This window comes from Camelina sativa, chromosome 14 (assembly GCF_000633955.1).
Source record: "Camelina sativa cultivar DH55 chromosome 14, Cs, whole genome shotgun sequence".
Classification (NCBI taxonomy): Eukaryota; Viridiplantae; Streptophyta; class Magnoliopsida; order Brassicales; family Brassicaceae; genus Camelina; species Camelina sativa.
In genome coordinates, this window is record NC_025698.1 from 29,157,228 (window position 1) to 29,179,979 (window position 22,752).

The 22,752-nt window shown below is 34.6% G+C and overlaps 10 protein-coding genes across 11 annotated transcripts in view; 4 read left to right on the forward strand and 6 right to left on the reverse strand.

Annotated features, from left to right (window-relative positions):
* LOC104744110 (TMV resistance protein N-like) lies at positions 82-798 on the reverse strand. Its single transcript, XM_010465128.1, has 2 exons — positions 284-798; positions 82-166 (listed from the first exon to the last, which is right to left on the reverse strand). The coding sequence occupies exons 1-2, from the start codon at positions 796-798 to the stop codon at positions 82-84; spliced, it is 600 nt and encodes a 199-aa protein (XP_010463430.1).
* On the forward strand, positions 5,224-6,572 carry LOC104742791. The gene is made up of 3 exons (XM_010463842.2): positions 5,224-5,391; positions 5,838-6,043; positions 6,124-6,572. Exons 1-3 carry the CDS (start codon positions 5,302-5,304, stop codon positions 6,353-6,355), a joined length of 528 nt encoding a protein of 175 aa, XP_010462144.1. The 5' UTR covers positions 5,224-5,301; the 3' UTR covers positions 6,356-6,572.
* Positions 6,517-8,321, reverse strand: LOC104742790 (lanC-like protein GCR2). The gene is made up of 6 exons (XM_010463841.2): positions 8,099-8,321; positions 7,828-8,006; positions 7,625-7,739; positions 7,425-7,541; positions 7,030-7,344; positions 6,517-6,946 (listed from the first exon to the last, which is right to left on the reverse strand). The coding sequence occupies exons 1-6, from the start codon at positions 8,270-8,272 to the stop codon at positions 6,608-6,610; spliced, it is 1,239 nt and encodes a 412-aa protein (XP_010462143.1). The 5' UTR covers positions 8,273-8,321; the 3' UTR covers positions 6,517-6,607.
* Positions 8,432-10,379, forward strand: LOC104742793 (ribosome biogenesis protein BRX1). The gene is made up of 7 exons (XM_010463843.2): positions 8,432-8,709; positions 8,793-8,934; positions 9,118-9,196; positions 9,376-9,500; positions 9,606-9,776; positions 9,857-9,955; positions 10,062-10,379. The coding sequence occupies exons 1-7, from the start codon at positions 8,498-8,500 to the stop codon at positions 10,197-10,199; spliced, it is 966 nt and encodes a 321-aa protein (XP_010462145.1). The 5' UTR covers positions 8,432-8,497; the 3' UTR covers positions 10,200-10,379.
* LOC104744111 (putative cysteine-rich repeat secretory protein 25) lies at positions 10,180-11,354 on the reverse strand. Its single transcript, XM_010465129.2, has 2 exons — positions 11,007-11,354; positions 10,180-10,932 (listed from the first exon to the last, which is right to left on the reverse strand). Exons 1-2 carry the CDS (start codon positions 11,340-11,342, stop codon positions 10,474-10,476), a joined length of 795 nt encoding a protein of 264 aa, XP_010463431.1. The 5' UTR covers positions 11,343-11,354; the 3' UTR covers positions 10,180-10,473.
* LOC104742795 lies at positions 12,457-14,061 on the forward strand. The gene is made up of 5 exons (XM_010463845.1): positions 12,457-12,589; positions 12,682-12,868; positions 12,955-13,197; positions 13,281-13,514; positions 13,611-14,061. The coding sequence occupies exons 1-5, from the start codon at positions 12,507-12,509 to the stop codon at positions 13,743-13,745; spliced, it is 882 nt and encodes a 293-aa protein (XP_010462147.1). The 5' UTR covers positions 12,457-12,506; the 3' UTR covers positions 13,746-14,061.
* LOC104742794 (stem-specific protein TSJT1-like) lies at positions 13,975-15,313 on the reverse strand. Its single transcript, XM_010463844.1, has 4 exons — positions 15,031-15,313; positions 14,620-14,863; positions 14,414-14,534; positions 13,975-14,321 (listed from the first exon to the last, which is right to left on the reverse strand). The coding sequence occupies exons 1-4, from the start codon at positions 15,234-15,236 to the stop codon at positions 14,131-14,133; spliced, it is 762 nt and encodes a 253-aa protein (XP_010462146.1). The 5' UTR covers positions 15,237-15,313; the 3' UTR covers positions 13,975-14,130.
* Positions 17,091-17,718, reverse strand: LOC104742796. Its single transcript, XM_010463847.1, has one exon. It carries the CDS (start codon positions 17,627-17,629, stop codon positions 17,180-17,182), a length of 450 nt encoding a protein of 149 aa, XP_010462149.1. The 5' UTR covers positions 17,630-17,718; the 3' UTR covers positions 17,091-17,179.
* LOC104742797 lies at positions 19,061-19,520 on the reverse strand. Its single transcript, XM_010463848.1, has one exon. The coding sequence runs from the start codon at positions 19,505-19,507 to the stop codon at positions 19,061-19,063; it is 447 nt and encodes a 148-aa protein (XP_010462150.1). The 5' UTR covers positions 19,508-19,520.
* The window catches only part of LOC104742798 (nuclear/nucleolar GTPase 2-like), a 3,597-nt gene continuing 3,147 nt past the window's right edge, over positions 22,303-22,752 (forward strand). The window contains exon 1 of one of the 2 annotated variants that reach the window (XM_010463849.2): positions 22,303-22,665. In XM_010463849.2, the coding sequence (XP_010462151.1) occupies positions 22,431-22,665 (235 nt within the window). In that variant the 5' untranslated portion in view covers positions 22,303-22,430. The remainder of the gene's footprint in view (positions 22,666-22,752) is intronic. The other variant, XM_010463850.2, reaches the window with a different exon arrangement.

Below are 22,752 nucleotides of genomic sequence, written 5' to 3' on the forward strand. Positions count from 1 at the left end.
ATTAAATTAATTAATCTTAGGATTAGGAAAAACTATTGAGAAGCAATTAGTTTGGAGTTAATTAAAACTTCGTCCAAACGCCTAAAAATTTCCATCTTCAGCCTCTAACTCGACCAACCTCTCGACGATAACATCCGATGCAATTGTAACAACCTCCGACAAATTCCTAAATACCACACGAAATGAAAAATGGTAAGTTAAATCAGCAACTTAATAAAAAATACATAAATAATATATGGAACAGAAATGATAATAAAAAAATATGATAGAAAATTAAAATTACCCTCTGTAGGAATCGAACGTGAGTCCAACGATATCTTTAGCTTCTTGGAGAGCCCGTCGAAACCTATGGATTTCATCATCAGAACATGTCAGCCTCTCGATCGTAACATCAAGTTGTGAAGGTTTGATGTCGCAAAATATTGGTATGACTCTCTTCCTAGACTCCATTATAAGAGCAAGCTCGTGGAGACAAAAATAAGAGTCGCAGTAGTTGGGAGAGAAAACGGTTACGGCCACTTTAGAAGTGAGAATGGCGCTGTTGATATGATCAAAAAGCTTGTCTCCGGGCTTCATGTTCTTGCAATCCAAGAATGGACGTAAGTTCCGGGATCTGAGGTTGTCGTAAAGCAATGTTGCGATGTTTCTCTTTGTGTCGGTTCCTCTATGGTTGATGAACACGTCGAGCAGCGGTTTGGGTTTGGCTGATGGTGCGGCAGAGAGAAGATCGAGAAATAAATTGTTGTTTAGCTGAACGGCTTTGGATTCTTTCATGAAGTTGAAAACCCTAGAGATCATGGTTATACTTTCTCGTGCGATGTAATGAATTAGGTTGAGGTTTGGATGATGAATAGGGGCTTTGAGTATCTTAGGTGTATGTGTAACTATGTATGTGTATGTATAAGTAAATATATATATAGGGTTTGAAGTAAAATTGTCGTGGATAAATGGGCTTGAATCAGAGAAGAAGACAAAGAAGAGCAATATGGTGGATTTTGAACAATATAAGAATAGAATGTTTAATAGACGTTGGCCGCGTCAACAAAAATATAGTTCATTTTATAATTATTATAATTTATTGTTTTCCAACCAAATTCTCTGATCGATTAAGTCATGTAAACTTAAAATATTATGTTTTCACTAAATAACCACTCTATAGTATCCATGACAAAGTTTTATACAAATATCTGTCGGATACAATATAATACAATTTTTTAGTGTGACTATATATTATGTTAAGACGATAACATATTTACAGAAAAAAAAAATCATTTTTTCTGAAACAGAGAGTCACCTAAAAATGATACTAAAATTAATGTATTAACCCACAAGAGTTTTATATGTGCTGCCAAAGAAAAAGAAAAAAGAGTCTAAAGTATATATGTATGACTAAATTGTAGAGTACTAAATAATCCAGAACTCTGCACAGACGGACTAGTAGGTTACTAACTTGGGTCCATTGATTTTATTTTCTTTGTTAATTTGTTAACGATAAATTAATAATTAAATACGATATTTCTAAGTAAAGTAATAGACATGTTGAATGCCTATTTCTAAGTATAAGTTGTAAGAAGAATGAAGAATAAGAAAGGTGAGGGTAAAAATAATTATGTAGTCGTTGAAATAGATTTGACCATTTCCCGTCAAAGAAGCTAACCATGTGCGCTTGAAAATTCTTTTTCCTCATGTACGAACGAGTTAAAGGAGAAATACATTTTCTTTTTTATTTTGTTTTTGTGTGGCCTCACTATTATAGATTAAGTCAACCAATATAGCTAAATTCGTTATTTAGCTAAATTCGTTAACCAATATAGCTAACCAGTATAGCTAAATTAAGTCAACCAACATAAGCTAAATTCGTTATTTATTTTAAGAGAAGCAATGATTTTGTGAGTTTCTAACATCTCTCTAGCCAAGTACATAATTTTGAATGCATTTTTAATTTAGTTATGAGACTCAAGAGGTTGATGTAGTTAGTTACGTATTACGCTACAAGTAAAATTCATAGAGTCAAATGAATAATATGATCATATTTACCCTTTAGAAATAATAATGTTATCATATTATCATATATCAAATGATGAAATAAAATAGCAATTTGTATTGTTCAAGTGGTAGAAGACTCATTATGTGTGTTAAGGTCAGATATCTGTATATAAACCGAATTGTAAATGCTTTAGGTGATAAGAATATATGGTTCTCTATAGGTAGTTTAGAGTTTTATTCTAAAATCGATCCAAGTTATCAAAAATGGTTAGTACGTTTATACTATCAAAAATGGTAGTTTATGATTTTTCTTTTACCATTTATACTATGAGAAAATAAGTGAATTCCTACGAAAAAATGGTCAAAAATTCATTAAAAAGATGGTCAAATTTTTCAATCCCGAAGTATGTCATAAATAATCTAGGAATGTTTAATATAATTATTGTATTTTTTATTTATCAGAAATTCATTAGATATTTCAATGAATTTCGAACATATTATGCGTTAAAAAATTTAGTTATAAATTTTTGACGAGTTTCCGAGAGATCAAGAAACTGTCAAAATTTCAACACAAATCCCCTCATAATTTCTTTATTTTTTATACAGAATTAAAACTTTTTTAGAAAACTTTTTATTTTTCAATGAAGTTTTGTTTATTTGTAAAACTTTTTAAAAATACAAATTATCATTTTTTTTTGGACGTGACTGTTTTGAATGTACATCTTTTTTACTGAAAATAAAAGGTAAGAAATAATACAGATCGTTGAAACTAAATCAAATTTAAATTTCGATTAACTTGACCACAACATAGTGCACATTCATTGAAACCCTAATCAGAAAGTTTAGACTGATTATATGGATGATATATGTTGCTACCAACGGAAATTATATTGTGATTAATAATTTATCAAAAGAAGACAATCTCTTATTAATGTATTCTATCAACATGATGATTAGTCATAAGAACCTTCTCTACAATTCAACATTTAGAAACAGCTAGTGGATGTAACTTTTTCTAATATAACGTAAAGAAAATGTATAGAGCAAACCCATGGGTTTTATACAGTTTACTCATGGCAATTAAGAAAATATTTGAGGATCACTAAATCTTGATTTATACTTGTTTCGAACTACCAGTTGGTATCAATCCGAAGGAAACTATTTTTTCGGTTTGAATTAAGGTCGATCGACTGATAAAGTCATACTTGTGCCCCAACTTGGATTATACCCTTGGGGAATAAACCAGTCATTTTCTTCATGGCAAAAACAAAACTAACGGTCGTTTAGGTCTCAATGTAGAAGGGACTACAATATATTAAGACCTCACCTTGGATATACATATATTTTTTGTTTCTATGTTCTCGTTTGATTATAATTTAGCCGACAAAGGTTACAAACTTTCCACGAATACGCTGAGAGAATCTAGTCACGAAGTAGACAAGAAAACATTTATTTATTTTTTCTTTCTCTGACCACACTACGCATGGACTGTTGAATTCGTGCTCTTTAATTTGTTATCATTTGAATTTGATAGACCTTCTCAAGAACACGATGAAAGTTAGAATATAGTCTTGTCCCTTGAACTGAAGAAAAAGACAGGACTCGACCACAAGTCAAGGGAATGCAACAAAGTATTGGGCCAACAATGTCCATTATTTAATATTGATTGTGGATGCAAGATCCGAGTTTTGGTGTATGTCTTGACTGAAAATTAAATATTTGTGGCTAAGTTCATTTTGGCCCTTTTTCTTTTGATGATCGCTGAACCAACGATACGAAAGAAAACCATTGTATTATTGCTACTTTAAACACAAAATTGCAGAAAGTAATGATGGTGGTGTTTATAAAAAAAAAGACGCAGGAACTGTTTTTGGAACAATAACTGATTGTTTAATATTCCAGCACAGTTACGACTGATTGCCATTCTTTCTTGCGACTGTTTTAACAGTTTCGGTGATAATTTTTAATCTCATAATAGTATATTTTTCCAGTTGCTGTAGCTGATTGAGTCTTTATAGTGCATAAAATCCTTTTTACACCATTATTTATTTTCATATTTTAATTATAATCAAACTAACCATAATAAATAAAAACTCTACCTACAAACATAATCAAAATAAGTCTTGTCTTTCAGTTTTCTTTTTTTTTAAAAGAAGAATTTTTATCATATTCCATCTTGGGATTTATAGACACAAAAATATCATAAATATCTATTTACAATTGCAAGGAAGTAAAACTGAAATATTAAATGGAACTAAAATCGACAGTAATCCAAAACATGGTTAGCGAACGGAATCTCCCAATATATTTTTATCTCCTCGATGACCAACCCAAATTAAAAAAAAAAAAATTATTCACTAACGATCTATCATACTCTTGACAATTGAACATATCTAATCTAGACCTTCATTTTTGTTTGTAAACCATAAAATTGCGTTTGTTGTAATACGAATAACCATTAGAAAACTATAAACGGCAGGGAATTGCTTGCTACAAATTATGATCATTGTGTTTTGTTAACTCAATGGTTCATATAAGCATCAACCAATCAAAATTCGCGGACATACTAATTTAGCTTCTAGCTACCATGTGAATATATTATATATCTATCGATTCATCTGAAACAACTTTATCCCTGCAATAGTCCAAAAATCACATATCTAGTACGTGGACCTATTTGATTGGCGAAAAGGCTGGATGCAATTGGCCGAGAGAGATAGTGCCTAACCGGGAAAACCGGATTCCGGTTTAACCGCGCACATTTATTTACATGATCAACCGTTTTAAATATATCTAATTAAGCATTCAATTTGACTTTCATAAAGACAATGACTGTTATTTAACGTTCCTAAGTTACGTTTCTTTTTGCCACAAAACAAGTCGAACAATTAAATTAAAAAAATCGCAATATCTTGTTTTTTTTGAGGGATAATTAGTCTTATAAGAACTTTAATTATCAAACAAGTTATATATGTATGATCCCTTTAATTAACCCGTAAATAAGGCAAACGAAACCCTCACCTGCACCACGTGCAGGGGTCCTAATTATTTTATTTACTAACACTAATTTACTGAAACTTAAAAAAAATAGTATATATGTTTAAATTGTTAAAAATATATACATATATTTAAGTTGTCTTTTTTTTTTTTACTATAAAATAAAAGAAAGGAATAGTCATTTCATCTTCTTTAATCCGGTCACAGTCTCTTGACATTTTCGTCTATATATATTACTTAATCAAGAAAACGATACAAGTTACAACTTCGAGGGGAAAGATAAAAAAACAAGAAAAGCTCTGAGAAAAAAAAATCGTCATGGCTTCAAAGCTGGTGATCGTCATTGTCTTCATTCTAGATCTCATTGCTGTTGGATTAGCCATTGCCGCTGAACAAAGAAGAAGTGTCGTAAGAATCACCTCTCTCTCTCTTTAATTTTACTGCTCGTTACTCTCTTTCAGATTTCTCTTGAAGTCAAATTTTGGTTTATGAGATTGTAATCTATATTTAGATAAATATGTGAGAATAGTGTTTAGACTTCAAATTACTTGTGAGTTTTTTTTTGGTTCCAAAATCTCTGTCGGTGCGATCTCTTGTAGTGGACTCTTTATCAGATCTGATTCAAGAATCATGTTTCTTGATCAATACGGAGCTGAAAAATGGAATCTAGCAGTAGAGTATATATCTCAAGATTTCGGATGAATTTAAAAGGAACCATATGAAGAATGAGATTTGATTACTGTATTGTAGATCTTAATGCAATGGTTTTGTTGTAGATTAGTGGTTTGGTGTAGAAGGAAATGGCTGAAGATCTATCTTAAGTTTCTCGAATTCTTTGTTTTGTTGTTTTGCAGGGTACGGTTGTTCCAGACAAGGAGAAGGTTTATGAGTATTGTGAGTATGGCTCAGACATAGCTACAAGTTATGGAGCTGGTGCATTTGTGCTCCTCTTGATTAGTCAAGTCATTATTATGATAGCTAGCCGGTGTTTCTGCTGCGGCAAAGCTCTTAACCCCGGTGGTTCAAGAGCTTGTGCTATTATGCTCTTCCTCGTTTGTTGGTAAAGCTCTATGCTTATCAAAATCTCGTAGGGTTTCACTCATTTAGTACTAACCCATCATTGTCATTGGTTTTGGACAGGGTGTTTTTCTTGATTGCTGAGATATGTTTGCTTGCCGGATCAATCAGAAACGCGTACCACACTAAGTACAGGAGGATGTGGAACATTGATAGCCCACCAAGCTGTGAAGTGATCCGTAAAGGAGTGTTTGCTGCTGGTGCTTCCTTTGCTCTCTTCACTGCTATCGTCTCTCAGTTCTACTACATCTCCTATTCGCGTGCTCGAAATGATTACCGAAACCCACATTACTAGTGCGTGCAAGAAAAACCTACACCCTGAATGAGTTTGTCCATTTATTATTATCCACTCACTGATCAAATAGGATATTAAACTTTGATTATGTTAGAGATTTGCTTCTTGCTTGTATTCGTTAAGCTTCTGAACCACATTTGCTTTTTAGTTTTCTTGTGATGTATAAAATCTTATATAATATAGACAGCTATTTTACATTCACTCATTCAGCAGTATCTAAGCTTTATTGTTACTTGGGGAGGTTTATACATTTTAGAGCTCATAGCCTGGAAACACAGCTTGTCTTGGATCGTTCATGTCGAGAAACATGTAAGCCATTCCTCCGATACCTTCAAAGAGAGAAAAGGGTCCATCTCCTCCATGCATCTTACCTTCTGAGATGAGCTTCTCTGATCTATCCAGGAGGAAAGACGCGAAAGCTTTTGCTCGGAACAAATACTCTGGTTTCCCTGTTAACCGGTATAGAGAAAGAAACACGTATGTGTTCCCACTGATACCGTGACAGATTCCTACTCGTTTAAGCAATCCACGGTTCCACACAACTTCTCCAGCCTCCATTGCTGCCTCTACGAATTCCTTTGTCTTAAAAACCTGAGCAATATCCAGAAATGAGTTTTGCATTGTGGTTTTTACTGATAAGAGCATTTCAACCTACAACAAAGAAAGGTTAGTACCTGAGCTGCCTTTACGAGGGTGAGAGCAACACCAGGAGCACCGTGACACCAGTGAACTAGGCGATCTGATTCGCTTCCTTCACTAGATGGGTAATTTCCACTAGGAAAACGGTTTTGTATCATATAGCTTAATGTACATTTGACATCTTGGACTTCATCTGGTTCAAGTTCCATATGCATCAAAACATTCATGATCCCAGCTGAACCGTGTGCAGCACCCCAGTACCTCTTGCCGTGCCACTCGTACATCAACGGACAACTTCCTCTTTTCCCTAGTTGTCTTCCTCCCCTGAAGATTTCCTCAACCACTGACCTCTGAAGTTATAGAAACCAGATGGCTAATTTTGAACTTTCTTGAGTCAAACAACCAAAAGAAACTTTAAAAACTTTATTACCATTCTTGCAGATGATACACTCTCCTGACCAATATGCTTATTCAAGAACAAACATGACCACAAGTATCCTGCTCTACCATATAGCAACTCGTATGGCAAGTCACAAGGAAGCCTAATCTGTTAAAGGACAAATTTTGCAACACTCAAGCAGAGTACAACAACTCAAGTCATCTATTTGCAAAAACAGAAACTGTACTAACTTCATTGAAACGGGCCAAGTAACGATCACGCAACTGGTCATCACCTAAATGCTTGGCAGCAACAGCACCAAGAGCACATACACCAACATGACCACATATAAATGTCACAACACGCCTGTTCAAAAACCACACTCATCATGCGTCAATCAGCCTAAAATTACTCATAATATCTATTTTAATCACTTAAAAAAAGAGGACTTTACTCAGAATCTCTTGAAGCTACATAACAAGCATCAACAATCTCTAAGCATAACTTAAGATCATCTTCGTTTCTTGTGACTTGATAAGACTTGAACAAGAGATGAGCCGTCCCAAGAACTCCAGTATACAAGCTATAGTCTCGAACACGTTTTCCAGATCGTTCCCATGTCTCCGACACTACCTTCAAAAACACAGAATTGAAATTTCAGTAGCTTACAAACCAAATCCAATACCAAACACTTAAAATCAAACTGAAGAGTGAGTTTTTTTTACCGTATCTTTGAGGCTTAGAGCAAGTCTCTGAAGCTTCTTGGACAATGATTTGTACGGAAGTGAGAGCAGTTTCGTCAACGAATCTTTATCAACGCCGGCAACATTTTCCTCATCTCCGGCGGATTCTTCCGGTACAAAGTCTGGCATCTCGTTTCGGAAGAAACGTTCTCCCATCTCTCTTCACTCTCACTAAGCGGTGCTGAGCGACGAAGTGATGATGACACACATCGTTTGCTTAAAAAGCTGGAAAATTATTAATGGGCCTTAAAATGGCCCAATAAGGCCCAGCCCATGGTTTTTTTTGGTCTCTTTGACCTTAAAACTCTTTGCTAAACCTAAAACCCTAGTTTGCGTTGATATCAATTGACAACGTCTCTGCGCGGACCGAGAAGCTAAAAAATGGGGAGGAAGCGGAAGCACAGCGAGACGGAAGCTCCGGTACCGGTGAAGAAGAGCGATGAGTCTGCCCCGGAGAGACCCAAAAGAACTCTGTTGGGATGGAAAGATAAAAGCGAAGGCGAAGCGGAGAAATCTAAAGCTTTGTCTTCTTCGTCTGTGTTCAGGAATAAAGAGAAGGTTTTGGTTACGTGTTCCCGTCGGATTAGTTACAGGTTTGAGTTTAACTTTGTTAAATTTGTTTTTGGTTTGGTTGTGTTTTAGGGTTTGGAATTGATTTTGTGTGTTTTGTGTGAAGGTATCGGCATCTGATGCTGAACATGGTTTCGCTTCTACCACACTGTAAGAAGGACAGTAAAGTTGAAGCTAAGAGCAGCAAAGGTGCGACTTTGAGTGAGCTTATTGAGCTTAAGGGTTCTTCTTCCTGTTTGTTTTTCGAGGTAAAGGTTCCATCTTTACTACTTATCTCTAGGCTTAGCTTTTGTTCATTTAGCCTCAAACCTTAGAAACTTGTGATTAGGATACCCTATGAAAGCTTATGTATATGTACTTATTGATGTAAATGGACGATCTTTGAATGTATTGGTTGATTGATTTGTGTTTGTTTGTGTTTCCATTTGCAGTGTAGGAAACATAAAGATCTTTACTTATGGATGGTCAAATCCCCTGCTGGACCGTCGGTGAAGTTCTTGGTTAATGCTGGTAAGTCTTTAACTTCTCAAAGTTTAGTTTTTAAGCGATAAGTTTCTGATATATGTAGGCTCATGTTTAGCTATGATGGGTTTAATCAGCTTGTATCTAGTTCTATAACTGTGTTCTGTTTCTGGAACCATGAATTGTTGGTTAAATGGGTTTTCACTTTTGTTTTCTGTATTTTGAAGTACACACAATGGAAGAGCTGAAACTTACTGGAAATCACCTAAAAGGGTCGCGTCCGCTTTTGACGTTCTCATCCAACTTTGAGAAAGATGCCCACTGGAAACTCTTGAAGGAGATGCTTACTCAGGTTGTTACCAGATTCATTTTCGCGTATAATGTTATTTGGTCCGTTAGTTCTCGATAACATCTAAGACTTCCACATCCTAATTAGTTTGTTTTCTTTCGTTTTCAGATATTTGGAGTCCCTAAGGAACACAGGAAATCTAAGCCTTACCATGACCATGTATTCGTTTTCTCCATTGTCGATGACCATATATGGTTCCGGAACTACCAGATTTCAGTTCCTCACAATGAATCAGATAAGGTTGCAAAAGGTGGCCTGGATAAAATGACCCTTATCGAGGTTTGTAGACAAAAGAGTTCTAATTTTGAGTAGTATTTTGCCTGTGAATTCGACTGAGTGCAATGTACTATTGACAACAGGTTGGTCCAAGGTTTTGTTTAAATCCAATCAAGATATTCGGAGGCAGCTTTGGAGGACCAACACTTTATGAGAATCCGTTCTACGTATCTCCAAATCAGGTATCATCGATCAATGTTCTATTTGCAAACCTGATCTAAAGACAGTTAAATTCATACTGAATCTTAGGACATTCCTGAAGCAAATTTTAACTGTCTGTGTCTTTAGATTCGAGCTTTGGAAAAGAGAAATAAAGCCGGGAAATTCGCTAAAAAGATCAAGGCTAAGACAAGGAGAAAGATGCATGAGCTCTCAAACCCATTGGAGCCTGATGAGTTTGCAGATATGTGGAAAGATGATAAATGATCAGGTTTCAAGAAATTGTAACAGTTCACTTTTGTCTTACTGTTCTTTAAGTTTTTCCCTTTATTGTGCACGATCAAACAGAATCAGATTTTGTCTTACAATATTGTTGTTTACATCGTTGAGAGTATTTACAAAAACAGTAGAGAGCATCAAAGAACAAACAACTTATGTTTTCAATCAGTTTTCTTGTTCCTTCCATTAACTTGAGAGACCAATTAGCTTCACTTCATTAGAAGATAATGTGATCTGGAATGTCCTTTTTTTGGAGCTTTCATTAGATAGTCTTTTGAGTTTGTACAAAAGGGTAAAGCTCGTATCTAAAATTACTGTTGGGATTCAAAAATCTTCCTCCTTGTTTACCATTGCAGCATCTTGGAAGCTTCGCCATTATCCCATCCAAACACACACTGCAATTTTTAACCGATAAATCTTGCGTGCATTGCACCATTGCATACAACTTCATCTTCCCGAGACTTTCCTCCCCGGCGGCATACATGTAGTCTTTTCTGTAGGGCTTTTGCTCTTTCCTACTTGCTTTCTCCTTCAGCTTGTAAAGGAGAGCCTTCGTATTCTTGTTGAATGACTTTGTATCGCCGTTCACATCTTTTGCGTTGTACAAAAAGAAAATGTGCTTGTTATCGATCTCCCCGTAGGTATAGATCGAAGAAAGGTCAAGTATACAGTTGTCGTACCATATTATTCTCCCTTTGTTGTTCGGACATAGTCTACGAATCTGTCACATATCAAGAACTATGTTATTTTGTAATTTGTTACATAGTTATTTTTGCACTATGATCATTCATTTACCCTAGAGAAGGCAGTGGTAAGGCAAGATCGGCACTTGGATTCAGAGGTGTCTCCCCGACACTGGAACTTGGCGTAGATGGCACTACCATTACTACCAGCGCTTCCGCTGCCGAAACCGTAGCCTAGATCGGCACCAATAAAATCGAGGATAACTTTAACACTGCTCTCGTATGAACTCTCCGACTTGTATGTCCCGTCACTTTTGATGCATACGTGTTGTAGATATGCATTGGTCTGGTTTAGGGACAAAACACTCTGTATAAAAGGGAGTTGCAAGGTCACCGCTGCCAAGATAGAGACTGAAACAAAACGTTTCGATACAGAGGAAGAAGACATCGTGTCCAGAGGACGGTGATCTTGTAATTAATTTTATTAGATCAGTCATGTATTGAGTTGAAATGTTTATATCAGGAGAGAGGAGTTTTGGGATGGGACTTGGTATTTACGGCGAGGGAAGAGGATGACCAATGAAAATGTCAAATTTGAAAGATTTAAAAATATAAGATTACTCAATTTGTTCCAACCTTTATATAGCTTCTTGGTTTGCATCATCACTAGCTAGTAACTAATGAAAGTGTTTACTGTTGTTTGCATTGTCGAGGTAATTTACAAAAAACAGAACAGAACAGAACCGAATCTTCGATGAAACCTGATCCGGTTCAATACCTTTTCCTTTGTGACATTTGTGATCTTGTTAAAATGTTAACGAATAAAAAACTCTTTCTACATGATGCATATATATAAAATTGGCCATATGTGCCACCTCATCATCTCTCCACTGTGTTTTGTTTAACGTCTTCGTTTCACTCTCTCTCAAATTAGTAAAAAAAAAGTGTTAGAAATTGTTGCACATTACACATTATATGACTTCTCCTTGCATAATCAGCACTAGAGTCGAACTACCACCACCAAAGCAAGCTAAGACCAAAGAATAATTTGGATCATATGACTTCTTAAACTTGCGTGCTACCATAAACGGACCACTTCTTGTATATTATTAGTATATTAAGAAAAGAAAAAAAGTCTTGATCGTTCCACCATACAGTCATACACATGACTCGTCCATCAGTCGAGTAAAAAGCTAGAGAGAAAAAGTGGAATAACTTTGGAAATGTTGATACTTTGCATCTTCCCATTTTACTTACAGTAGCAAGTTTATGCCAATAGTAATAGAAGCCACTTTTTCAGTTCACACAACTATAAAGGTAAAATGCAACACAGATACACGGTTTCCTGGGTTACTCAATGGGGAAGAGAGTAAGATGGTGGCAGAAAAAATTAAAACCTATAACCAAAAATGGATAAAAAGCTCGTAAGCGCGTGGAGTGGTTACGTTGGAAGAAGATCAGAAGAACAAGTAAAGCAAAAAGCAGAGCAGAGCCAGAGGTCATCTCTCGGCTATAAATATAGAGAAGGAGTCACAACACAAAAACATCACAGAGCAAGAGTATCAAATAGCAAACAGAAAAAAATTTATACACTCTTTAGAGAAAAAAAGAAATGGGTGTCGTAGCATTCGAGTGGGCAGAGGTAGGTGACAACCAACTGACGCTTGTGATGAACAGAGACAATTGGGCAAACAGGCAAGTTTTATTTTTGTTGAACCGACGTACGTTGCAAGTTATAACAATGTTGGTGACTTTTATTTTATGGTTTTGTTTGATGGATTTAATAGGGAAATAAGTAGGGCGTCTCGGGATGTTCTGAGTGAGAGTCTGAGTGGTCGGTGCAAAGATAATGGCGGAACGTGGTTTGCTATTTCTGCAAAAGGCCGAGTCGCGTTTCTCATGAGTAAAACGTTGTTGGAAGACAAGGTTGATAAAGACGGTGGATCCGAGTTGTACCCCATTGAATTCATGAAGGTTTGTTTCAATTTTGTCTTCTTTTTTTTGGTTCTTCAAACATATTTTTGGTTTGATCATGGTATTGTGCTCTGTTTGATTTGCAGAATAACATGAGTCTAGAGGAGTTTGCCGATCATGTGGCACGGTGTGAAAAGGATAGACATGACAAACTGGATGATCAGAACAATGGGTGGTCCTATAGCCTTATAGTCGCTGACATGACTTTGAATTCAATGGTTCATATCAGGAAACCCCATATACTTACGCCTGATGTCTTGACTGAAACGGTTTCGTTTGGTGTGCACACACTTTCTCCTGACGGCGGTCTCGATTCCACAGAAGCTAGGGTAAATTATTATCAAGTACAAGTGTTTCGTATAGTTGTTGGTAGCTTTTTCAAACCCTCTTTTTTTTGGTTTTTGTTGCGCAGGATTTGTGCCTGAGAGGCTGTTTTAATCAGCTGATTGGTGTTACCAAACCACAAGATTTCTCCACATGTGGAGCTTTTATATGTGGAGAAGCCACCACAGACAGCTTTAGTGATTCGGTAAACCGTCAACTAACACGGTTTGAGAATTTTGTTAATAGATTTATGTGTACTCCTGTGAAAGAAGGTCAACCAACGGTGTATATGGAAACGACGTCTCAGCATACTGATGACCAAGTACGAATCTTTTATCTAAACGTTTTCATTGATCCATTCTCCTTACGTACCATCGTTATAATTTACTTAAATCTCTTTCTTTTGATTTTGATTCAGATTGGAATGCCACGCTTTGGAACAACAAGTGCGACAGCATTAGTGGTGGAACGCACTGGGGAAGTAACGTTCTTTGAGAATTACAGGGAAACTGATGGTCGTTGGACCGGGAAAGGCTTCACTTTCAAAATATAGATCTCTCTACTCTAATTAACATTGTTGTACGATTCAGGGAAACCTATTTCCTTGATCGCACTATATCTATAGTAGTCTAAGAAGTAAAAGAAAAGAGCATTATGCTTAAAATAAAATAAATAAATTGTTGGATTTCTATAACTTTCCTTCGGCACAACTTAAAAGTTCATTTTATATTTTCTATCTACACAATTCTTGAGCTGTTTATCTATAGTTTCTCTCAACCCCATTGCATCATCACTAGTAGTAACTAATGAAAGTGTTTATTGTTGTTTGCATTGTCGAAGGTAATTTACAAAAAAAAAAAAACAGAACATGGCATTCAAAAGAACACAAGACTATAGAAGGTTTCCTCAATCAGACTTCTTCTTTATCCTTGCTTGCATTAACGAGAATTCGCTAGAGCCCAATTAGCTTCACTTCCTCTTCTTGGAATGCTACTGATCTTTGAACAAGCATCGACTTTAAAGTTAGCTCCACATATAACTCCTTCACTATCAATCCTCGGCATTGCCTTCATCTTATTCTTCGGATGCTCAAAACTCATCAAACCAGTCTCACTATGAAACATACAACCTGAAACAACATTACACAAAACATATTAACTCTAATCTCCACATTATTACTATGATCGATCATTGAACTCAAAACTGAACCTGTTTACTTACCAGCTGGAAAAGGCGCAAACGATTTGGCACAACTAAGCTTAATGATCTTAAGATCATCAGACATAACAACAGATCCATCTGCAGCTATACCCCAATACAAACTCTCTACTCCATCAGATCCCTAAAGCCAATTCAAAAACATTGTCAAATAAAACTCTCATAAAAATGTAAAGATTTTGGTTTAAAGTATCAGTTCTTTTTATTACCAGAGATGCAAAAACAGAGGAGGTTTGAGTATCATAGACGACAAAAGCAAAGCTTCCTTCAAGACCTCTAAGAACTTGATCAGCTGGATAAGGACCACGATCACGAAGTGTTCGATAAGCCTCGATCACAAACATAGCTTCGTTTGAAGTTTTTCCAGACAAACCGTATTGCTTGTTCAAATCGCAGAGATTGTTCAATGTTCCAAGAAACACACAGTAGATTCCATCGATTCCACAGAACACCCTGAAACAATCGTCACGGTAAGAAACAAGATTAAATAGATTTGATTTTCACAAACAAGATTAAATAGATTTGATTTTTACTGTAAAAAAACAAGATTAAAGATTTGATTTTTTTTCCGGTAAGAACAAGACTAGGGGCTTGTGTTAGAGAAATGGGTAATAAATAACCTTTGGTGATGAGAGTTTTGGGAACGGACGAAAGCGAGAACGGCGGAGTCACCGAAGTTCATTGAGAAAGCTGTATCGGGGTGGTGAGAGAGGAAGTCAGAGAGAGTTTCTCCGGGAAGTTTAGGGTTTTCGCCGGTGACATTAGACGCCGGACTGTTTAGTTCTTCCGGTGGATGAGCAAACGTTTTGTGAAAAATAGCCAACATTTTTTTTTTGTTGTTTAAATCTTTTTGTGTGTTTTTGATATATGAGAAAATGTGATATGTTTTTTCTTGGTGAAGAAGAAGTGAGTGTCTTTATACGAAAACGTATTTGTTTTTGTGGAATTTTGATTTACACGAAAACGTTGAAAAGTGAGAAAATTGACGTGGAGATGACTAAGGTTTGTTGTTTGGATAAGATCTTTGTCTCGCAGATCTCGATGTGCTCTCTCTTATCCAATTTATTTTAGTATACTTATTGATAATTATTATGCCCTCCGTTAATGGCCAACAAGAATCAATTAGTTTTCAGAAAACGAATCATTCATTATTTTTTAGAACTTTTCTCTCTATTTGACGGCCATATATATCTTCATATTAAACCTGAAATGCTAGATGGTTCTTTCAAGGCTGAGAACAATCTCATGAGTGGGTTTGTTACTCTGGTCACCGTGTCCTAGAGCCCATGAGCTACTTATACCCCACGTGCATATACCTAACGCATCAGAAATATATGAAACAGAGAGACTTATGGTTTTAGGCTTGGAAAACAAGTAACAATCCAGGGTTACAATAATACATAACCATTAGAGCTGCGGCATGTGTATGACCAGCAGCACAAACACGAAGTATATGAACACCTTTGGTTGTAAAAGCATGAATAAGATGTGGCCTAAGTTCATTTCCGAAAATTTCCATTACCAAGACAGAGGTCGGAATCGTCGCCAAAAGAGTAAACCGATCCATCCTTTGTTACAGCCAAGACGGCAAGACATATAGGCATCAATTCTACACATCTTCTAATTTCCTGCTCATGGCCAAGAGCCCCAAACATATTTGACCCCCAAGAGTATACATTAAACACCTTGATCACCATTGTGAATATCTTCCCGTTGTTACTTGCATTTGCAAAAGATAAACATAAGAAATTAGATCATAACCATATCATATGGTATGTAACAAGCCACGTTCTTTAAAACTATATTGCATCAATTACAAAAATCATCACAAGAAACCTGATATAGTCCAGTATACGAGGAAAAATTAACAAGTGTGAAATAAACAACTATATAATATCCAGCATTGTTTAGTTAGTTATGTTAATTAATTTTAATTTATTTACTAATCAAAATTCATTTGATTTAAATTTATAAATAATGAATAGATAACGTACCAACTATAACATATGAGAGTTATAAATATGCAATAATTGCATATTAATATATTTTTAACATTAAAAAAAACGTGAAAGCATTACTATGACAATAATATGGGAGGTTACGAACAAATATATTTTTATATTAATTTTCAATATATCAGTATTTTTAATTAGTGCCGTTTAATGTGTAATGCAATATCGTTTTTGTTTATACTTCTACAAACAATAAAGTAAAGCTTATTGAAATATTACATACTAAAAAAGATATGTGAATATGTTAGAAAATAATAAAACATCGAAAGTATATAATAATCTCCGCCAATAGATCTAAATTTTTTGTAAACATCGAAAGTATATAAACATCAAAACTATATAATATTCATTTGATTATTTAATAATCTCCACCAATAGATCTAAATTTGTTGTTATAGCTGTCAAACCATTTATTTTGCATTTATGAATTTAAATTAAAAATATGAAAGTTAAAGAATAAATAAGTATAATCTACTAAGGGAAAACCTTGCAAAAAGATGGGTGGAAAGAAAAGTTATAACTTTAAACAGAAACAGAGTTTTTGGTGTGAAATTCTCAAGAAGACGATTTAGAGATCGAAGACCAATGTGGATAGAGTTAATTAACGGGAAAAAACAAGTCACGCCCCCATAATTTATTAAGTTGGGCGTATAAATAGATTTTCGAAATATAATTTTATAATTTTTATTTTTGGTTGCACACCATAATCTTTATGTCTAATAAAAAAATTATAAAATTGTTATCAATCATTCAAGAATCAAGTTTCAAAAGCGAGAGGAGCACCAATCTTAGGAGCAGTGGTCTGAACACATTTGTTCCACATCTTCTTGCTCCTTGGAAGAATCTCATTAGCAACATCTTTTAGCTCATAAGTGGCAAAGACAAAATTCATGAGTCCTTCGTGACAATCTCTTCCAATCTTCAAAAAGTTCTCACAGCATTCCTCCGACACTGGCTTGTCGTTGATCAATCCTTTTGCCATCTCGACGCCGCATTTCGAGCTCATTTTATCGGAACAATCTTGGAGAAAATTGATGCGTTGTGTCGTCATGTGGTGTAGGAGTTCGTGGTCGTACTCGTAAGCTGCAGTTGGTTCGTATGCTAATGAAGACATTGGAATGATCTCTTCTTCTTCTTGAGCTAGAGTTTGAGAAACCATTGATGTGGTGGCTATGAGAAGAAACGTGATCAGAATTGTTTTCTCCATTTTCTTGTTCTTGTAATGAATAAAAAAGATTTGGTGATCTAGGCTTTTTATATTTTATTTTATACTGGTTTGTAACGACTAGCTTTTTATGTTACTAGTGGGTCATTAAAGGATATGTTGATTGTTATTTTTAAAATGTTACTACTTGATTAATAATGGAGCAAAACGCATAGTTTTAGATCGCTTGTTAGCATATGAGCCTATGGGCTAAAACAGGTGTAAACCAAAACCATAGCAAAAACACTCACACGCCACGCTGCTTCTTCTTTCCATCGTCAAGGATACGCTGCTAGATGGTGGATACGCTGCATCAAATAATCCACTCAATCGATCTAATTAATCTGTAAAGGACGACCGAGATCAAATTGGAAGCATAAACACAATGACATCACGGGAAAAATGATCTAGAACTAATAATTTAAATCTTCTTGAAAAGATCATCTCTCCTGAAAAAAATGATGCAAGCGGCTCCAGTTTCATCGTCACCACAACACATGATTAGGGTAGTCTTGTCATAGATGAAATNGGTCGGTCATTAAAGGATAGGTTGATTGATTGTTATTTTTAAAATGTTACTACTTGATTAATATTAATAATGGAGCAAAACGCATAGTTTTAGATCGCTTGTTAGAATATGAGCCTATGGGCTAAAAGCCTAAAACAGGTGTAAACCAAAACCATAGCAAAAACACTCACACGCCACGCTGCTTCTTCTTTCCATCGTCAAGGATACGCTGCTAGATGGTGGATACGCTGCATCAAATAATCCACTCAATCGATCTAATTAATCTCTAAAGGACGACCGAGATCAAACTGGAAACACAATGACATCACGGGAAAAATGATCTAGAACTAATAATTTGAATCTTCTTGAAAAGATCATCTCTCATCAAAAAAATGATACAAGCGGCTCCAGTTTCATCGTCACCACAACACATGACTAGGGTGGTCTTGTCATAGATGAAACAACTAAGGCCAGAAAACTTATTAAATAAGTTTGGCAAGTTACTTGTTGGAAAAGTCATCAAGTTAATCCACACAGCTTCGGCCTCTCCGTTCTTGTTACTATCAATCTTCTTCTTGGTAACAAAAATTTCAACCTTATTGGTCTCATAAGTCATAACATTGCTTCAACAAGGAAAACCCATCTCCCTTAAAAACCGCGAGGACAAGTTGATCGTAAATTGGTTCTTCCTACGTGGAAGGAGACAAAAAGGCCAGGGTTTTTAATTAATATCTCCTTCGAGAAATCAAAGCTTCGGATGAAATACTCATGAATGTTGTTGATTTTAAAAGATTTTGTCAGTTCACAAATCCAAAACCAAATTCCATTTGGGGCTTTCCAAAAAATTTGCATGACATTTTTTATATCTAATAATATGTATTTGTTATGTTCATACAATTATACATATTACGATATTCATTCAAAAATCAAGTTTCAAAAGCGAGAGGAGCACCAATCTTAGCAGCAGTGGTCTGGACACATTTGTTCCACATCATCTTGCTCTTAGGAAGAATCTTATTAGCAACATCTTTTAGCTCATAAGTGGCAGAGACAAAATTCATCAGTCCTTCGTGACAATCTCTTCCAATCTTTAAAATGTTCTCACAACATTCCTCCGACACTGGCTTGTCGTGGATCAATCCTTTCGTCATCTCGACGCCGCATTTCGAGCTCATTTTATCCGAACAATGTTTGAGAAAATTGATGCGTTGAGTCTTCATGTGGTGTAGGAGTTTGTGGTCGTACTCGTAAGCTGCAGTTGGTTCGTATGCTAATGAAGACACTGGAATGATCTCTTCTTCTTCTTGAGCTAGAGTTTGATATACCATTGATGTGGCTACCAGAAGAAACGTGATCAGAATTGTTTTCTCCATTTTCTTTTTCTTGTTCTTGTTCTTGTAATGAATAAAAAGATTTGGTGAACTAGGCTTTTTATATTTTACTGGTTTGTAACACCTAGCTTTTTTATGTTACTGGTAACTTAAGGATGGTTTGATTGTTTTCTAAATGTTACATACGTATGTTACTTTATTAATAACTAGATAAGGGCGGCACGATGTGCGGGTTTAAAAATTGTTGATGAAAATAAATCCTAAACATTAAACAATTTTTTGAAAACATATAAAATTTTTTTATTTCTTAAAGTAAATTTATAAATAATTTAAGTTTTTTCATACATTTATTTATATTTATATATTTTTAATATATTATAACAATTATTACAATAATCTAAAGCTAAATTATGTCCCACTAAAACTTTTGCCAAATACTTATCATTACAAATATTATTATTGTCAAATTTCAAAAACGTTTCACAACTTATTTACAAAATATTTTACATGCAACAAATTCATTAAAGCAATATTTAATAAGTAACCACGTATAATTTTACTTTATGTTTTACCATTAAAAATATGTTTTTCTAAACAAATTAAACAAATTTTATGTTGCTTTACTTTCATTTTGGCATAATTATAGTTCTTATAATTACTAAAATTGTTTTGTGACATAATTTCTTTAACCATGAAGTTTTTTTTTACTCCAAAGATATTTTGGATGAACAACTGGTGAAAATTATCGACTCGATTACAATGATTTTATGACTAACCCAATAAAGTTAAGTAATTGAAAAAAAAAAGTTAATATAATATAATAAAAATAAAAATTTGAAAATTATAATCAGGATGGTATATATAAGTCTTAGATGATTCAGATATACAAAATAAAAACTTTATATACAATCCAAAATATGACATATGTCATAATCACGTTAAGGATCAACAACCTATTTACTCTTCAGAAATATCCAATTGTACCAAAATAACTTAAAGCTATGACCTCGTCTCAAATATTCTCGAATCATAAATTCTCAACTTATTTTTACCTGAATCAAAAATTCTCATGTATTTCTCTATGGCCTTGATTGGTGAACACAATTAAAACTGTACCACTTGTACAACTTTTATTTTTTACCAATCACAAAAACGTTACTAAAAACATTATTCAAAACTTTACTCTCAGGTTTTTGGTACAACTTTCATGTAAAACTCTTTCTTACAGCTTTGCACTATTCCGTAACAGCTTACAGCTCCAGCTTACAGTTTTTCTGTACAGCTTTGGGTACGTTACCAATCAGACCCTATATACCTGGTTTAAACGGTTTTGCGAACCTAATTCGATAGAAAACCACATAAATCCGGTTTGAAACCAATTTTAAAATGGTATACCGTTCCAACTTCCCAAATTTGAATCCGCTTCTCAATTACTCGATCAAGCAGCTCTTGTCAATATCAGAATCATCAACATTATTCAGAAAAGACAACTCTAAATTTTGACCAAAAACATCAATCACCAACTTATCTTCCAAACTTATAATGCTACTAACTGTAGAATCACTTTTGGAACCTCCATCAGTGTCTCCATTCTCGATTAAATTAGCGGGCTTATTTACTTCAATTTTATTGCATCTGATAGCTTCCATTGAAAAACCCACACGAATCAAAAACCTACACAATAGATCAACAAAATTATATAAGAAAAAAAATCAAAGATCAAAGCTTTCGATAAAAACATGTAATGTTATGTAGATATAATGTTATTTTCTTAATTAACTGTCCTATTATGTTTCAAAAATAATAATTATTTTGACATAACTTATGTTATTCTTTTTAAATTTGTTATTCACTATTTATTTATTAATAAGCTAATAATATACATGATTAGTGAATTATTTTTTTGTTTATACATGTCAAAATCTTATTGAGAAAACATGTATAATATAAGTAACATACAATGGAAAATAGATTAGTTTTGTTAATTTTCTTTTTTTGATTTAATTTTTTTAGATATAAATATGTAAATTTTATTTAGATTTGATGTTATCTTCTTAATTATCTGTTTTGAAAAATAATATTTTTTGACACGTGTCAACATCTCATCAATGTACTTGACACGTGTCTTGATCATGTTAATAGCTAATTTGAAAACCCTATTTTATATAGTAAATTAAAGTTTTAATATAATAAAAATATTAGTTCAGACTTCAATTTAAGCTTTTTTCCCAAGACTGTCAATCGGTTCTTCATGATTTTCGTTTTCTTCGCATGTGCCTTCATAAATATTGTTGCAGTACTCAGTGTCCGAAATTGGCTAACCATAGAGACATAAAATTTATTTATTTATTTTTTCTGCAAACAAAAACATAAAATTTAATATGTTAGGTTATATAGAATAATTATACGATCAAATATGGATGACACATAGTATATTTATTTTACCATGTAGTGGTTGAGAATCTTTTGTAACAGTAAAACTTTGATATGGATGGCATATAGTATATTTATCTTAGTTGTTTTTTTTTAAATATAGTAAGATTACAATTATCTTACGCTTTCTTTTACCAAGCTTTAAAACTGTGATTTCTAATCGTTAAAATTGACACGTGTCACGATCTGATGAATTCTAACTTTGATATTTAATCGTTAAAATTGACACGTATCACAATTTGCTGAATTTTTAATCGTTAAAACTAACATGTGTCACCATCTAGTGAGTTACTAAGTTTTGAGAACCAGGTTTATATAATAAGATGGAGCGAAACGAAACCTATTAATAGTTTTAGAAGAGGCTTATTAGAATGAGCCTATGGGCCAAAATCTGTTAAAAATGTGTAAGCCCATAATGAGCGGAGAGTCGCACCGTAAACCTAAACCCTAGCAAAAATGCTCAAAAAACGCCACACTCTGTTTCTTCTTCCTTCTTCCGTCGTCCCCTGTCTAAGGAAAAAAAGTTGCAGAGATGGTGAAGAAGGAGAAGAGAGCGAATGTGTCCGGGAAACCAAAGCACTCGCTCGATGCGAATCGTGCAGATGGCAAAAAGAAAACCACCGAAGGGCGTACCGCCGCCACAGTTCGCCGGCTTAAGATGTACGGCACTAGGCCTAGGAGAACCCCCGGCGGTAAAATCGTTAGCAACGAGTTCCAGTCGAAGGATTTGCCGGACTCACGTATCGCACCTGATCGAAGATGGTTTGGTTCGTATTAATACTAATTCACATTAAATTCGTGAGAATTAGAAAATTTACTCAATTTGATTCACTGATGTGTTTTTTTTTTTTTTT